Here is a 17,405-nt window from a genome sequence, read left to right on the forward strand (position 1 = left end):
CCACGCCCTCGCTAGGCATCCATCATATCTAGACTATCATGGGAAATGAACTCCGTCCGAGCGTTATGCCATCATTCGAAGTCCTCACTTAGTCTATAGCCAGGAGCTAAGAATTATCTACCAGAGCACTAACAATTTGAGCTAACTCACAAGCGCAGCGCGAAGCGGGGAGGCGCCACCTATCCCACCCATCCATTCATTCATCCATTTTCCTAAAGTACCTACTATCTATAGTCGGCTTAAACTGAGGTTGCAGCCGCATCGCTTTGTTAGTGAGCTCCGGTGGCCACTATGGTGCGATGGCAATTTTACGCTCTCGTCCGAAGTGCTGCTACACTTAATGGCCGAACTCTGATTCGTCTAGATTCGGTTCTTGGACCAACGAAAGAACACCGAACTCACTCCCCACTATACAGCCTACGGGCACGAGTCACTAATGAAAATCTGAACTGTCTGCCGTGCTCGAGCACGATGGAGCCTGGCACGAGACGTACTATAATGCGTTAGTCTAGCTATGTATATACAGCACACTACGATACGGCCTTCAAGATGGTGCCACACTATATACTAGGCAGTCACTGGGGCAGCATCGGTTTCTTGCCCCGAGATTGTATCCTTGGGGGCTGCCTGCTGCGGAGCCTCCGCGCCGTCGGTCACCGATATCGACCTGTTAGCTTCCTCTTGGTCCTTTGGCGCATCTAGGAATCCGTTTTCTCCGAGCCATGCAATTGCTTCCATGACTTTTCGGTCTTCTTCTCCCTTTTGGCGGTCCAGAAGCTGGCGGTTGCACATGTTAGTCACGTTCTCAGCAGCATGCGTTTGGGGAGTGCTGGACTCACCGCTTGTAGAAGCCCCTTTCGCCCCTTAGACTCCGTTGGCTTCGCTTTCTTCCCTCGCTCAGGTGTCTCGTGCGAAAATCGGCATTTATCTCCGTTCCTGCAGCGACCGGTTCGAGCAAAGTGATGGCATGGTTTTTTCTTGTTCTCGCGAGGGGGTGGCGGTACCCGCTCGGGTCCTTCTCGTCGAGAGGTCGCCTCCTCCGGCGCAGAGTCCGAGTCACTGTCGGATTCATCCGAGGAGGAATCTGACCCACTCGACGACGTCCAATCGCTGCTATCGGAGTCATCTTGAGACGAAATGTTGACCTCGTCCCCAGCCTCTTCGGGCTTCCCGGCGTCTATATTGACATCTGTTGCAGACGTCGTATGGCCGTTGGCGACTCCTGATTCCTCGGCCGCAGCAGGCCCGGGTTTGACAGATTTGTCTTCCGAACCTGCATCTGCCTTGGTCCCGGTTGCAGAAGCCGGTTGGGTTTGTCCAGTGGCCAAAGTTTCGTCTATGTTGGCATCGGCCGAACCTTTTTGCAATGCCTCAGCCCTCATTAGAGCCCTTTCAGCATCAGCCTCGGCTTTGGCCACTCGCTTCTCTTCTTTCATGAGCTTCCGCCGTAGTCTGTCCGCCTTCTCCTTGGCCTTTGCCGCAGCATCCATGGGGTCGACCGGTTGGTCATTAGGCTGCTTGTCGTTTGCTTTCTTATTTCGACCGTCCTTCTGCGCTCGTTTGGACTCTTGCTTTCGCTGATCCTTCTGCCGCTGTACTTCCTGGCGTGCTTTCTTCGCCTCTTCCATGGCCTTTTTCTTCTCTTCCACTTTCGCCTGCGTCGGATACCGCTTTCGCCGTTCCTCGATCCAGGCAGCAATTTCCTCTGGCGACTGCAGTGTGGAAGTCTTCCCGCGATATGTGACCTTGAGAGCTGTGGTGTTGGCAGCTGCTCCGGCTAACCTCGCTTCTTCATCGACATCGTCTTCCTCCTCGCTCGACTCATGCTCTTCGGTTCTCGGGGTCAGTCCAAGCTGATTGTGCTTTCTCTTCTTCTTCTTTGGCTTCCTTGTGGCATCAGCGGGTGGCGGGGGTTTGACAGGGAGTGGGTTTCCAAAGCTTGGAACCGGAGGCGGTGCGGGAACTCGCGGTGCGACAGACTGGGGTTTTCCAAAGGCTGCATTATGATCGCGTTTGTTGGCATAGTGCGTTGTTCTATCCCCGTTGTGTGACTGAGCGTTATGACCATTGAAGCGTCCGCCGCGCTGAGTTCCGGCGAAAGAGCCTGTCGGTCCCGTATGCTCAAACCCCCAGCGCATAGGTGGGGCAACCATGGGCGTCTGAACTGGCTGGTTGACCGGCTGCTGGGTAGGCATGGCCGAAGGATACATAGACCCAGGTTGAGCGGTAGGCGGAGTATAAGTTCCCCCATAGTTAGGCTGGCCTTGGTAAGGCGGCACCCGGGCTGCGGTTTGCGTAAAAGGCTGCGAAGGAGGGAAGGAGGAGGCATTCGGGGCCCGTTGAAAGTTTTGCGATGGCGAAGGAGTAGCTTGGGTTGCTGGGTTTGGGTGCGAGGCATACCCAGAGTAGTTCATCTGAGCGTAGCCAGTCGACGGTGTAGCGGTAGGGTACGCGCGGTTATCTGGTGTCATGAAGTGACCTCCACGGGCACCTCCTCGGTTTCCATAACCCCTCCCACGTCCTCTGAAATGGCCACCCTGAGCATGACCACCTCGTTGGCCGTAATAGCCCTGACCGCCATATTGAGGAGGGTAGTTGGCATTATGGTGACGGTATTGTTGCTGCTGCGGCTGCGGTTGTTGCGGTTGTTGTTGCTGGGAGGGAGGAGGAGGAGGGGGAGGAGGAAAAGAGAACCCCTGGGAGTTCATGGCGAGAAGATCTCAGACGACCTTCAAAGAGAGACAGCATGCACGCCATCCTCCCGACATCGCGAAGGCTTGACGAGGGCGCAACTCAATAAATGGCGGCCGGAGATTCAGTGACAGAGCCTCTTTGGTTGTTCCGTTCCGAGCAGAATCAGGAATCGCGTGCCGCTCACGTGGGGCCAACCTCACTCTCCAGGCAAAAATTTCGTGGCAGATCCGCTGTCTGCCATTGGCTGGAAGCAGGGGGTTCTCGCATTGAGCTTCTGCTGCTAAAAGTGATTTCCAATATAATAATTGTAAAATGGTCGCCGGATGGGGAACAATTGGACTGGCCATTTAATATGGGATTGAGTCCCGACCGCTTGAATACTTCCATCCGACTGCTTGTATTGGAATAGAAAGAAAAGAACAGAAAGATCTATTTCCGTTCTCCGATATTTTTTCCCTTCATCCCCGCCGACCGTTTGAGCGCTACGTCAAGCGACTCAATTCATCATGTTCATTCTTGTTAGTGATCGACTACTACTACTCTCGCTTCTATAAGCACCCAGTGCATACCGATAGTGGAGTATGAGCTGACCTGTATCTCACAGACTACGGTCTCCGATCTTATCCAGATCTCCCCGGAGGATTTCTCCAAATATAGCGCGGTGGCTCTCGAGGATAACATCAACGAGAAGTATGCCAACAAAGTATGTACTAGCGCGTGAAGTTCCTTTCGTCATGTACTTTAAGCTCAGCACGGTCTGAGAGCGATGCTTGTGAGCAAACATTGTTGACTCTGTTGTGCATAGGTTATTCAAAAGATCGGCCTATGTATTGGTTTCTATGACCTGCTAGAGTCTTCAGATGGTTTGATCGGCCACGGCACTGGACTTGTCAATGTAAATGGTATGTTCTGTCTTCTATCTACTCTGATCTTACGGTGTAGCAGAGAGACTGACCCTATAACAGTCAAATTCCGTCTGATTGTCTTCCGCCCGTTCAAGGGCGAGATCATGCTTGGGAAGATCTCGAGTGCGACAGAACATGGCATTAAGGGTGAGTACTCCGTACATGCCATGTATATGCTTGATGCATGATGTTGACAACTCCCTAGTTGCCGTGGAATTCTTCAACGATATCCTCGTGCCCCCTGATCTACTCCTGGATGGCGCCAGATTGTGAGTGTACCACCTATTCCAACTCTGCGATTTCTCAGCTTACTGACAAATACCAGTGACTACGCGGATCAAGTCTGGATCTGGGAGAACGAAGATGGCTCCACTTTCTACTTTGATGTTGGTGAAGTTGTTCGATTCCGCGTTGAGATGGAAGAATGGCACGACCAAATCCCCAATGCACCGGATCTAGGAGATGCCGCCGCGATCGAGCGGAAACCTCCATATTCGATTATTGTGAGTGACTTGCCTTACTCCAAGTATATGATTCTACCTATGTTGAAGACAGTCTAACATGTTATGGTATAGGGATCGATGCAAATGGCAGGGTTGGGTCCGATCTCATGGTGGTGATTGATGGCTTGCATTGTTTTGGGGAGGAATACGAAGAGCTTTCCGTGGATAGGATTGCATTGTACACTACATACAGTGGGTTTCAAAAGAAAAGTAAAGAGGGGACTTGGATATACCACGTTGGGATATGGATGTTTGCAGACGGCGATTATCGCTCCCATCGATAGACGAATAATGACATGATCTTGGCTTTCAAACTGCCTTGAAATTCTATCAGGTTGGCGCAATAGTGATTACTGATGTCGAAATGAAGGGATGGTATGAGCCCATCCCCAGGAACCATGGATCATTACTCCCCTTGCAGGACCAGCGACCGTGCATCCATGCCGATTGGGCTAGAATTGGGGGAAGGGAGTGAAACCGTTGCAGAGTCTAGATAAATCAAGGCGTAAGTAGATAGAGATAGGGAGTGCAAATGACACCTAACAACGCAAAGCAGACACATACACTAGAGGTGGAACTAAGGCTGTCAACACGGAAGGGCGTCGGCGCAGCGACGGTTAAAGGCGGCGATAAACTCGCGGGTGGGGAAAAAAAAGACAGTGAAGAATCATTCTGGAACTCGGCGCGGGTCCTTCTCGACCACTTCGTCCTATAGTTCTCCAGCATCTGGTCTGCGCAACGTAAAAGAAACCCGGCATCAGCCAGAAATTTTCAAAGCACTTGCCCCCTCTCTGTGCGCTCGTCTCAGTTCATTCCTCAGTGATTTCGTCTCACCGATCCTTTTTTTCTCTCGTTTCCTTGGCCATTACAAATCGCAACCCTAGAAACCTTGAGTTTGGCTTATATTAGACCGCATTGCGTCTTGCAGGGGCCCTGTGATTTCATCACCCACCTCTTGTCTTTTAGCATTCAACTGCTCTACAAGACTGCGCGCGCGCATTAGACCACAGCGACTTGTTCTGATTATTTTCCTCGCTTTGACTTTTCTTTATTTCTTATTCCCCATTTCGCATCTATCTATTATTTTATTTTAAACTTTTCCCCCCTCCCTTCCTCGTCACAATGGTTGCTCTCCCCACTCAGAACGGAGCGTCGACCCCTCAGGATCGCCGCTTCGGAACTTTGGCCGTCCACGCCGGTGCTCCTCATGATCCTACCACCGGCGCTGTCATTGCTCCTGTGAGTTCGCACTCTTCTCCGGACACTGCCTTCACTTCTACTGTACACGCGCTAATCAGCTGGTGATAGATCTCCCTCTCCACCACCTTTGCGCAAACCAGCGTCGGCAACCCCGTCGGTCTCTACGAATACACCCGCAGCTCGAACCCCAACCGGTTAGTGGGATTGGAATCGCCATAGTTGAAAATACATTATATGGGTTATTGACTTGCTGGAATCCAGTGACAACTTCGAGCAGGCCATTGCCGCTCTTGAACACGCCAAATATGCCCTTGCCTTCTCCTCTGGCTCCGCAACCACCGCCGTCATCCTTCAGTCTCTCGCCGCGGGCTCTCACATCGTCTCCGTCTCCGATGTCTATGGTGGAACCCACCGGTACTTCACCAAGGTTGCCTCCGCCCATGGTGTCCAGGTGACTTTCTCGCCTTGCATCGAACTCGACGTCGAGGAGCTCATCCGCCCCAACGAGACCAAGCTGGTCTGGATCGAAACCCCCTCCAACCCCACCCTCGGCCTGGTCGATATCGAGAAGATCGCTGCCGTGGCCCACAAGTACGGTATCCTGGTTGTCGTCGATAACACCTTCCTGAGCCCCTACGTTCAGAACCCTCTGGACCACGGTGCCGATATCGTCGTCCACTCCGTCACTAAGTACATCAACGGTCACTCTGTAAGCTCGGCTCTTACATCTTTCTATCCTGGCAACGGAAGTCTTGCTAATAAGAATAATCTCAGGATGTCCTGATGGGTGTTGCCGCCTTCAACTCCGACAGCCTGCAGGAGCGCCTTTCTTTCCTCCAGAACGCCATCGGCGCCGTCCCCTCCCCCTTCGACTGCTGGCTCGCCCACCGTGGTCTTAAGACCCTCCACCTGCGTGCGCGCGAGGCCACCACCAACGCCACCGCCGTTGCCAAGGCCCTCGAGGCTTCCCCCAACGTCATCGCCGTCAACTACCCCGGCATTGACTCTCACCCCAACCGCGCCATTGCCGTCAAGCAGCACCGCAACGGCATGGGCGGTGGTATGCTGAGCTTCCGTATCAAGGGCGGTCAGGAAGCCGCTCACCTCTTCTGCAAGTACACTAAGATCTTCACTCTGGCTGAGAGTCTGGGTGGTGTCGAGTCTCTCTGCGAGGTGCCTTCCAGCATGACCCACGCCGGTATCCCCAAGGACCAGCGCGAGGCTGCTGGTGTCTTCGATGACCTTGTCCGTATGTCCTGCGGTGTTGAGGATTCCGAGGACCTCTTGGCCGACGCCCTTCAGGCTCTTGAGAAGGCTGTGGCTGCGACTCAGGTCGAGAATGGATCTGCTTAGATGATATGTGATGTTTCCCTTTGTTCGTTACGTTGTCTGCGTGTTTGGGACGATACATAGAGCGTTTCTACGATATATATAAATGTGAGACGATAGAGGGTCCTGCGTAGCATTCTCGCGGGCCCAATCATGACACCAGATATATACCTTCTGAAAGCCAAGTAATTTAGTAGTACTAGTATTTGTACAAGGACTTTCTCAGTCTACTATAAAGTATCATTGGAAATAAAGGTACTATTCAATCTAAGACCAACTCTATACTCTATGTATAGGACCGGTTTCAGCGCCGGATCACAATGCTTAGTCATCATTGACAACGAAAATGCAAAATTTGGACGAATGAAGCGACAAGGGAAAAGAACCAGGCATTGGCAATTTAATATACATCAGACCTTGTCTAGACAGGAGATATCAGAAATAGTGTCTTCTGAGGTTGACTGACTGTCTTGGCCCTTTTCTCAGAACAATACTGGGCTCAGACTATTCAATTCTTCATCTGAAGTAGATCATAGGATACCCCACCTCGTTGCTGGACATCCATCTTCTACTTCTCCAAATTTGGGAATCCGCTGTGCATACAGCATATAAAACTATAGCCGAAGAAGCTCTCTATTTTATCTTGTCTAGTTGTGGGTAACTGCGCCTAAAAAACCCCCAATACAACATGACATCCACATTCAGCTTCGGCTTTGCGGGGGACGATATCGATATCGATGATACGGAGATGAATGAGATTGACGAGACGAACAATGACCAGAATGCTGGTGCGGGATCTACACTTCCGGAGCTGATTCCAGCTAAGAAACATGATGTGGCTGAGTGGGTGAGTAACTTTCATACACTCTTCTGGTATTTTATCATTTGATATATCACTTATTCTACCCTACCCTATGTTACATCAAGTATCAACTACTGACAATTCCATAGATCCCAACTCTCCCCTCTCAAATCTCATTCAACAAACTCAGACTCCCCATCAACACGGCCGCTGCAACCAAGCACCTCACCCTCGCTCGTCGGGACATCTTCGATATCCGCGCCCAACTCATGGCGGAAGATACGCCCGACGAGAACAACGAGGAGCTGATTGCCGGTCTGGAGAAAGGCGACATTAAGCCCAATTTCTATGAAGGCGGGTTCAAGACCTGGGAATGTGCAGTTGATTTAGCCAAGGTGCTTGTTGATGCTGATGAGCTGGGTGTGTCGACGTCTGCTGGTGATAGGCATATTATTGAGGTATGTAGCCCTACCTACCATGAATAACATCCAGTGTATTTCGATACTGATAAGGATGCCCAGCTCGGCGCCGGCACCGCCATCCCATCACTATCTCTCTTCGCACAGCTCCTCTCGAACCCAGCAACCACAGCACAGGGAAAGAAAACTCACTTCACATTCGCAGACTACAACTCTGCCGTCCTCCGCCTCGTTACTTTCCCTAACCTCCTCTTAACATGGCTTCACTACACACAATCTTCTTCCTCCCCCTCCGAAGGAGAGTCAGAAGAAGATGAACTCCTCGACATAACCCCCACCCTCATCCAATCCTTTCAAGAAGACCTCTCTGCCCGCGGCATCACCATCTCCTTTATCTCCGGTGCCTGGTCACCTGCTTTCGTGGACTTAGTCTTCTCCCAGCAAGAATCTCACTCCCAAACACTCGTCCTCGCCTCTGAGACCATCTACTCGCCTGCTTCGCTGGGGGCGTTCTCCGAGACGTTAGTTGCGTTGTTGCGTCGTGCTGCTGCTACTCCGGGACAGCAGAGCGGGGCGCTGGTCGCGGCGAAGAAGGTCTATTTTGGGGTTGGAGGGGGTGTGGATGAGTTTTTGGCGGTTTTGGGTGGCGTTGCTGGTGCTCAGGGCGTCAAGGTGGACGTGCAGGAGAGGTTGGATGTTAAGTCGGAGGGGGTGGGGAGGGTGGTGTTGGGGGTTAGATGTGCTTGATGATACTACTACTTATATACTTAGGAGCATGGTTAGTAGTATATATATATGAATTATGGTGGTTGCGGGAGCTTATATAAAGATGTGATTTTATTGGTTCTGCTGTTCATATTGGGCATTAGGACTAGTATCGGCTATGGGGCCAATCTGATCGACAGGGACCTACAGAGTACTGTATGTAACTGTGGCTTGCGGTCACAGCTGGATATGCCTATTAGAAAACTTATGCTGAGGACAACCGCATCTGCGGACAATAGATAACGGAAAATAAAAATAAAGAAAAGATCTTGAACACTGCCCGGTATATGTACAACAAGCCCTGCTTCCTATGTCTATTACCGACATATTCATAACACAGAAAAAAACAACAGAATCACATTTTGCTTAGTTCAATATGCTCGCCTACTCATAAAGAGACACGACCTTGCCGTCCTGCATCCGGGCCACACGGGCGGTCTCCATCTCCTGGTTCTGACGCTGGTAGTGAGCGACAACATGGCTCAGATCGGCGCTCTGGCCGGGGGCGACGTTGTAAGGAGCGACGGCGCTGAAGCTGACTCTATACCAAGGAAGAAAATGTCCAATTAGCATACACACAGACCATGCACCATAACCGAGAAGAGGGTATGTTGACGTACTCAGGCTGCTTCAATTCAATGAATTCGCGAGGTCCCTGACTCGCGAACAAGTGACGGTCATGAGCGACCTTCTCCATGGCGGCCGTGTGGATGGCGTTTCTCTGCTCGAAGATCTTCTCATCCGGAGTCCACTTGTGGATGAGGTTGGTGATCCATGATGGGGAGTCGGACTTGTCGTTCGACTTGGACACCTGGTACAGAACGAAGGCGGACGCGAAGGTGCCGAAGGTGACGTAGAAACTGCGCTATATGGGTGCGTAAAATCAAGATGTTAGCTTTGAAAGCCTTGCCTATTCGTTCATGCAGGAACCAATGCCACAATGGTATAATAGGAGTATATGTCGGCGAGGGTAGGGAGGGTTCGTTTGCGTTCCCATTGGAGGAGGGGAGAACGTACGCCGAAGCTCTCGTTCACAGGCTCGGCATGGTGAGCTGCGTGCGAGTCGAATCGCCGGGGCTGCTGGTTCCGCAGAAGGAGCCGCGCCGAAGCCACCGATCGCCTAGCGAAGAACATGGTGTGGAGGTAGACAATTGGCAGCGGCGGATCGAGTTATGATGTCGTCGTCGCCGGGGGGGTTTTGGAGAGGTTGAAAGCGCAGAAAGGCGGTTCGAGGCGGAGCGCACGTGATTGGAAAGCTGGATTGGGTTTGGGCTGATTGGTCCAGTCCGGTGACTGTGAGTCACATGACTGGAGCCATTTTGGGACTAGTGTAGTATAAGACAGTTATAGCCAGAACTGGTTAGCTCAGTTGGGACAACAGTAAGGCTGCCATGACTAAATCGGTCTGTCAACTGTCATGTGGATTGGTCAGTGAAGAAGTAAATCTTCCTGCCCCAGACGTCTTGCGGTGCAAACACATCCTTCCTTCCCCCCCTCCTCTGTCGGCCTAAACTCCCTGCATGTCGGTCAAATATGATATGATGACCGTCAGACCCTCCCGATCTTCGCCTTACCTGCAGCAACATCCTAGAGGGATCATGGAATCAATCCTCCTTTTCGCCTTGAACGGGGGTTGGGACATTTCCATCCAGTGAAGTGTGAGCGGGTCGCTGTGTTGGCTCGTCAGTCATGGTGTTCCTACACCGCACACCCTGGGTGGTCCCGATGCATGGCTAACTGCCTCACTTCAACATGGCGCTCCCCACTGCTTGCGATTAGCGCGGCAGCAATTGGGTTTCAGGTTCTGCCAATTCATGTGGGCTCCTAAACGTTTGGATATCAACAGCGACATGTCATCGATCGTTGGTTAGCGTTGTCCACTCCCCGCCCACTCGACTTGCCCCCCCCTCATCTCTCTCTTTCTTTCCCCTCGGCGGTGTTTGAAGTGTGAGAGAGAGCTCGGACTCTTGGACTCTCGAAATAGCATGCTCTAGGACGCTTGCTCCGCTGCTCGTCTTCTGATTCACCCTGCCACCCCCAAATGATCGAGTCGTTGATGCCCAATGCTGGTGACACCGCCTGCTGATTGGATCCGCTTCGAGTCCGGACTCGAACGCCTCGGTCCACTCCGATGACTCCCTTCTTGCACCCAAGTGTGTTTCTCTTGCCTTTCTCGCCTAGTCGGACTCCTACAGTCTATGACTCCCTGGTAGAATGGGTATCAATTGCCCTCTAAGGTTCGGTCCGCCGTCGCGCCTCGCCCAGCCCCCCTGAGGCTGGCCGGAGCCCTTTGTACCATGCATTTTTTTCTTGTTTGGGCGTGACTGGGAACCGGTTATTAGCTGCCCTCTTTTTCCCCAACATCGTCTCTTCTCTCGAATCCCATTCCTCAGAATTCAACTATTTTAAGAGCCAGCGTGTGGAAATCTATCCTGGCTTTCCGGAGTGTCTGTCCACTGGCAAACTTGCCATTCGACACCCGGTGATTTGTCTTCCGTGTATTCCAACTATTTGCGCCCACCTGCATAGATTCTGCTCAACGGGCCTGAGCATTTTTCCATTTTCCCTATTCTCCTAATTATTTTTTCTTCCCTCTCTTTTCTCCTTCCCCCCTAAAATTATTTTATTTTCATTTTTTACTTTCTTTCCTGCCTGACCGTGTGATCACCTACCTTGTCGGGCCCCTGCGTTTCGTTCTGTATCTATATCAACTCGGAATATATCACGACGCCGCCGAACGCGCTTACAAATGTACAGTGTTAAACCCGCAGCCACCCAATCTCGTCTCCGCTGACCGTGTTACTTCTTTAGCTATTGGGAACACGTCTTACAGCCTTATTCTAACTTGGGCACGCATCACTATCGCCCACCATGGCAAAGAGCAAGAACAAGGCCGCTAACAAACAAAAGAATAAGAAGGGCAAGAACCAAGAGGCCTCTGGGAATCAGACACCTCAGCCTGACCCTCCTGTTGTTGAGCAACAACAAGAAGAACAACAAGTGGAACAGCAACAGCAATTAGAACAACAAGAGACACCTCAGCCTGAGCTATCTACCCCTGAGCCAGAGCAACAACCAGAGCAAGAGGAACAACAACCACCACCAGAGACACCTCAACCCGAGCTCTCCACCTCGGAGCAAGAGGCCCAGCCTGAGAGCCAACAAGAGGCCCCTCAGGAGGACCAGCAAGACCCGCAGCAAGAGTCGTCACAGCCCGAGGTCTCCACTGAAGAGCCGGTATCAGAGCCCCAGCAAGTAGAAGAGCAAGTTCAGGAGCCACCGACAGCTCAGCTTGAGCCCACCTCTGAACAAGCAGAACAGCAACCAGAGGGTCTGCAAGAACAGCAAGACATACAACCTGACGAGCAGCCACAAGAACAACCGCCCACTGAAGCTGAAGCTCAAGTTGAACCTGAAGCTGTAGCTGAACCTGCAGCTGAGGCGCCGATCGAATCACAGCCGGCAGAAACAGAGCCCGTATCTGAAACCGTACCAGAACCTCCACAAGAACCAGAGTCGGTGCCAGACCAAGGACCGGAACTGGAGCAATCACAGGCTTCCGTCGAGCCAGACTCGACTGTGCCCGTAGACGAGGCACCAGTCCAGCCGCCGGCGAACGAGGAGGGTGGGTTCGAGCAACCGGCAGTTCCTGAGCCCGCCCAAGTTGAGCAATCCGACGTGAACGATGTGCAGACCTATTCTGAACAGCCACAAGAGTCGAGCTGGGAGGAAATAGGCACATCGGAACAACACGCGGGTGACGCTGAGGAGCACCACGAGACCAACCCTTTCCTGACTGAAGCTAGCGGCGCCGCTGAAACAGTCGAGGAGACGCCAGTAACAGCACCGCAGACACCGCTGGATTCTTCATTCGTCCCGACCCAGTCGTGGGAGCCCTTGGAGGAACCACAGCCCCAGACGGACAGTTCATTCGTGGCAGCACCCTTTGGCTCCAGCACTGGAGCTCCAGAGACTTACTCGCATATTCCTGAAATGTCTGAACCTTTCGCCGATACAGTGGTCGCTCAGCCTACGCCTTTCTCTGATACGTTCGCCCCCTCAAGCGCTACTCCCGCTTCGAAGCCTGGTTCTCCGATTCCCCAAAGCGGTTCACCAATCCAACGCACTGCATCCCCGTCTTTCAAGTCTATGTCGCCTGGTCCTCAGAGCGCTGCTGCTACACCACGTGCCACTTCACCGGTGCACCAATCTGCGTCGCCAGTTCGACCTTACCATTCTCCGGTGCAGCAGTATACCTCACCGATGGCCCAACCCGCCTCGCCAATACGGGAAGCAACGGTTCTGTCGCAAAGGAGCTCCTCTCCCACACCGCCAGGCGCTTCTCCCGTATTTCAATCAGCTTCACCCGCCGTGCAACAATATTCTCCAGTGCAGAAGGTTGCATCACCTGTGCAAAAGACCGTATCACCTGTACAGAAACACGTCTCGCCTGTCGCGAAACCCGCTTCACCCGTTCCGAAAGTCAGCAGTCCTCTAGCACGTGGGCACATGTCTCCGATGATGTCCCCACAAATGGCTCCTCCGCCAATGACGGCGAGGATGCCTCCACAGCCAACCGCCATACCGCCCTACCCCCCCTCCTATCACTCGCCTATCATGAGCGCCAATGGCTTCCTCCCCCAGTATGCCTACTATCAACCTTCCCCCAACATGCATCCGACCCCTCGAGGCTCTATAGACCCCGGGTCGGCTGCTTCCTTCCAGGCCCTGCAGAACCTGGGCTTCGGCAATGGCCATCCTCTGAATGGCAAAGGAGGCACCATCTCGCCCCCACACGAACATGAAGAGCCTATTGAGCTTCTACAGAGGATCCAGGATGCCATTCCCGACATCGGCCGATTGCTCAATAGCTACAAGACCACCAAGGGCAAGTTGCAGGCGCGGGAGTCAGAGTTCAAGCAGATGAAGAACCAACATGAGCAGGACTTGATGCACAAAGACTTCTACATCGATGCCCTGCAGAATCAGATGCGGAAGGCAGCCAGTGAAAGTGCGGAGGAATCAACGAGACTCAAGAATACCATCAATGAGCTCCGCATGGAGCTAGGCAACGAGAATGAGAAGAAGAAGGACCTTCAGGAGAGGCTACATGATGCGGAGAAGGCCAATGAGGAGCTATCGCAGACCAAGGCCGAGCTGGAGGAGGAGGTCAAGACCCTCAACACCAACCTTCAAGAGGCACACGAGACCTACGAGAGGGATATGGAGGCTGCCAGACAGGACAAGGAGTCCTCTCTTGCCACTCAGAAGCAAGAGCTGACGGAGATGTTCGAGGAGATCAAGGCAGAAGACGAGAAGGCAGCAGCTGAGGCTCTCGCAGCACGCGAGCGCGAGTTGCTCGACCAGCAGGACGCGATGAAGAACGATTACGAGAACCAGAAGCAACAGATGCAGGAAGCGCACGATACACTGCAAGCCGATTTCGACTCGAAGGTTACCGAGCTGGGTTCGACAAAGGAAGAACTTGAAACCAGAACTACCGAACTCGCAGACAAGCAGAAGGAACTGGAGACTACCATTGAGACAAACGCCAAGGAGATGGAGGACCTCCGTCAGACCCACGCTAGCGAAGTCGAGTCCCTCAACAATAGCCACGCAGAGAAGGTGGCAGAGATGGAGAAGGAGCACAGCGACCAGCAGCAGAAGTGGGCTGATGAGAAGGCCGACTTGGAGGGACGGCTCTCGGACAAGATCCAGGCCTTGGAGTTCTGCGAGCGGGAGAACAAGAAACTGGAGGAGGATAATCTTGTCAAGGAGAAGCAGGTTCAGCATGCGGTGGATGGAATGCGCCTCACCATTGATAATTTGGACAAAGATTGCGACAGGCTGAGAAAGACCCTTCACAGCCTTGGAGAAGCCACTGACCTCAAGAGCACGAAGGGTGATACATTCTTGTAAGTGACCCAGTGCATTGAGAATGTGTTTTAGTACCCGACTTTCGTTTATGATCTCTCATCTTCCGATGTTCTTTTCCTTATTCTTTTTTTCTTTTTTCTTTCTTCTGCATTATCTTTGCATTTTAATTTCGATGTCATGTTTGCATTTTTCTTCTTTTCTGCATGAACATGAACCAGAACCAGAACCAGACCACAGTCTTTTGTTTGTTTCATTTCCTTTGTCTTTTCTCCTGTTCTCCTGTCTTTTTCTATAGACTGATCATGATGATGACTATGATGACATGTTGATAACGCTATAAATGTACGTGCTCTGATAAACATCTCCGAAATCTAGTTTGGACTGTTTCGGCCAGCTTTCTCGGCTTATTGTCTCCTTGTCCAAGGAGCACTTCTCGTACCTTCCAATTGATCCTCCCAAGGACATTCTATCCAAACTTCCATCGGAACTACCATCGTTCCTTGATAACACCCCGGCATCGTGCGAGCTTCGTTCAGCATATGTCCAGCATGTCATTTCTAAGACCTTGACCTACCGCATCTTTCATCCTTTCCTGTTCACCCTGGGGCGCCGGTTCGATAAGGCCGATACCTTCTTCCAGATGCTGTCGATGGATATCCGCCGCAAGTCCGTAAGACGGGAAGCGTTCTGGAGACAGCAGACGCTGAAGGCCGCGTACACGACTTCGGACGCTAAGCAATCGATCAACGTGGTGGCCGCCGTCATTGTTGATGAAATCATCGACCAGCTGAAGCACTTTGCCGACCCAAGGAACCTGGATGCTCTGCTCATCGCGGTCCGCAAGATTGTCAAGCTTGCAGCTGAGACCTGGCGACTTGCGCGCGTGGAACGTGAGCTGATTCTGGCCTCGCTGCCGTCGCCCGACGCCGATGCCGTCTCCAATGATGACTGGGAAGAGTACGGCACGCCCAAGGAGGGCAGCCTTAGCTCCAAGGAAGACCCCACTCGCCATGTTATCCTGCGCACCTTCCCTCGGATCACGCGCGAGGCAGCTCACGAGGATTTCGCGGGCGACGAAGAAAAGTACAACCCCTGCACGTACTCCCGTGGCTGTGTTCTGTACTCCGACTCCCCTGTGGTCATGGCCCGTCTCCAAGAATTGGCTAAGAAGTCAGAGGATTCGCCTCGTCGTGGTTCAAGAGACTCGACCCGTTCCGATGGGTCGCCCTCTCCCCGCCGGAGTCGGGACGGCATGAGGACATGAACGAGAGCTTCGAGTAGTGCGATGTGAGTGGCTATGTTGACCAGGATACTGTTTTAATAACCGGCTTGTTTCAAATACTTTTGATCTTTCCCCATTTTGTCTTATCTTGCCGGCCCGACCCTCGCGGGGCTGCGGGGCCTCAACAATCCTTCTGGTTTCCTATGTCTTCCAACGTTTTTGATCATGACCGAGACGACTTTTTTTATGAGAGGGTCCCTACACCCGTTCCTTTCTCTAACCAGTGTATTTTTTCCGACACATTTTATTTTCTTCTTCTCGAAGCTATCATGTTATTTCGGGGTTGCGCCTCTTTTGTGTGTGTGTTATGTTTTCATCTTGCGTGTTTTAGCGAGCATTTGATCTTTCGATGTGTAACAAACAAACAATCAATGTATGTGGAACTACTACTATATTTATCTATTACCCGGACCTGGAAGCCCCTCACAGCACCTGCACAGCATGTACTTATTGGATACGATGGACGAGTTGATGAGAAGATGCGCAAGAGACTGGGGATGATCTGCGAACCCAGCGCGAGATGATGAGAAAATGAATGAATCAATCTGATGAAAATTGAATTCTGATTGTTTGCAACCCTTCCAGCCAAGGCTTTACTCCGCCCGATAGACAGGTGTAGTCTAGGACCGTAAACCAACCAGTCTGGTTGGCTAGTGCGCTAGATAGATACATGGTTAAGTCGGAGTCAGTTACGCGGGCGCAAACTGCACAGCCACGCAATGATGTCAAGATCAGCCATGCCACACACACACACATTCTTTTACACTGTGCCAAAGCTTGGTTGGTGCGCCCTTTGAGCCTCCTGTGTCCCCATCCGGGGAGAGAAGTCGGTTACACGATGGCCGATAATTTCTCTACTATTCCTTCCCATCGCGGGGCCTTAGATAGCGGTCTGACGATGTGACAGTTCCACTCTACTCCATTTCATTCGCCTTCGTAGTTGTCCAGGACTTTCGCAGCACCATCTTTAATATAAGCCTCACATTGTTCACCGCTCATACTACATACATTGGATTTCAGGATGAATTCGATCTCCAACTGCCAAGATACCGGTAATCCGATCAACTTCCACCGGTTCTGACTCCAACTTGCGCAGCCTCAGACAGGGCTGATCCAGTCGGGGGGGTGGGGGGAAACATCTCATGCCAAGAATGTATTGTCTGTTGGATATGTACTACTTCCGTACACCGTAGTAGTAGTAGTATAATATCTAGAAGTGGATGAGTTACACCATAAACTAGATAGTTGGACTGGGGTTCAGAGGGTGGCTTGTGTCGTGGCTGAGTTTGGCTACTACCGTTTCAGCACGGGGTGGGGGTTATAAATAGCAACTTGCCGATATTATCATCACTATTTACCGCAGCATACTAGTATTGATGGTATCATATTGGGCTGAAATTGTGGTGCATACTCTAGTAAGCATGCAGTAAATATCAGATAGCTGGTAAGAATAGTAACAGTCTTTTCTACGAGTTATTTTTGCTTTCTCTACGATAATATTTGGTGTATTGTGTTTGACAAACGACTCGACAGCGAGATGAGTAGATTGCGATAATCAAGGTCAAGTGGGACCTGGTGGGGACGGGACGAGCCCTGCGAATTTCCGGGCTATTGACTATTGTTTTTTTC

At 51.8% G+C, this 17,405-nt stretch overlaps 7 protein-coding genes across 7 annotated transcripts; 4 read left to right on the forward strand and 3 right to left on the reverse strand.

The window, feature by feature from the left end:
- Window positions 1-567: 567 nt before the first annotated feature.
- Window positions 568-2,708, reverse strand: An16g08700 (uncharacterized protein; the record flags this gene model as incomplete). The annotated part of the gene is made up of 2 exons (XM_001398131.1): window positions 568-777; window positions 840-2,708. 2 exons carry the CDS (start codon window positions 2,706-2,708, stop codon window positions 568-570), a joined length of 2,079 nt encoding a protein of 692 aa, XP_001398168.1.
- A 492-nt stretch (window positions 2,709-3,200) lies between these two features.
- An16g08710 (uncharacterized protein) lies at window positions 3,201-4,219 on the forward strand (the record flags this gene model as incomplete). The annotated part of the gene is made up of 7 exons (XM_001398132.1): window positions 3,201-3,212; window positions 3,299-3,397; window positions 3,500-3,596; window positions 3,660-3,746; window positions 3,805-3,868; window positions 3,925-4,102; window positions 4,175-4,219. The coding sequence occupies 7 exons, from the start codon at window positions 3,201-3,203 to the stop codon at window positions 4,217-4,219; spliced, it is 582 nt and encodes a 193-aa protein (XP_001398169.1).
- Window positions 4,220-5,224: 1,005 nt separating this feature from the next.
- Window positions 5,225-6,655, forward strand: An16g08720 (uncharacterized protein; the record flags this gene model as incomplete). Its single annotated transcript, XM_001398133.3, has 4 exons — window positions 5,225-5,341; window positions 5,411-5,496; window positions 5,564-6,011; window positions 6,077-6,655. The coding sequence occupies 4 exons, from the start codon at window positions 5,225-5,227 to the stop codon at window positions 6,653-6,655; spliced, it is 1,230 nt and encodes a 409-aa protein (XP_001398170.1).
- A 664-nt stretch (window positions 6,656-7,319) lies between these two features.
- On the forward strand, window positions 7,320-8,599 carry An16g08730 (uncharacterized protein; the record flags this gene model as incomplete). Its single annotated transcript, XM_001398134.3, has 3 exons — window positions 7,320-7,478; window positions 7,583-7,891; window positions 7,955-8,599. The coding sequence occupies 3 exons, from the start codon at window positions 7,320-7,322 to the stop codon at window positions 8,597-8,599; spliced, it is 1,113 nt and encodes a 370-aa protein (XP_001398171.1).
- A 402-nt stretch (window positions 8,600-9,001) lies between these two features.
- An16g08740 (uncharacterized protein) lies at window positions 9,002-9,751 on the reverse strand (the record flags this gene model as incomplete). The annotated part of the gene is made up of 3 exons (XM_001398135.3): window positions 9,002-9,158; window positions 9,238-9,482; window positions 9,635-9,751. The coding sequence occupies 3 exons, from the start codon at window positions 9,749-9,751 to the stop codon at window positions 9,002-9,004; spliced, it is 519 nt and encodes a 172-aa protein (XP_001398172.1).
- Window positions 9,752-10,525: 774 nt separating this feature from the next.
- Window positions 10,526-11,178, reverse strand: An16g08750 (hypothetical protein; the record flags this gene model as incomplete). The annotated part of the gene is made up of 2 exons (XM_059745357.1): window positions 10,526-10,806; window positions 11,139-11,178. 2 exons carry the CDS (start codon window positions 11,176-11,178, stop codon window positions 10,526-10,528), a joined length of 321 nt encoding a protein of 106 aa, XP_059602792.1.
- Window positions 11,179-11,488: 310 nt separating this feature from the next.
- On the forward strand, window positions 11,489-15,758 carry An16g08760 (uncharacterized protein; the record flags this gene model as incomplete). The annotated part of the gene is made up of 2 exons (XM_001398137.1): window positions 11,489-14,532; window positions 14,870-15,758. The coding sequence occupies 2 exons, from the start codon at window positions 11,489-11,491 to the stop codon at window positions 15,756-15,758; spliced, it is 3,933 nt and encodes a 1,310-aa protein (XP_001398174.1).
- Between the last annotated feature and the right edge of the window lie 1,647 nt (window positions 15,759-17,405).

This window comes from Aspergillus niger (genome assembly GCF_000002855.4).
Source record: "Aspergillus niger supercontig An16".
Taxonomy (NCBI): Eukaryota; Fungi; Ascomycota; class Eurotiomycetes; order Eurotiales; family Aspergillaceae; genus Aspergillus; species Aspergillus niger.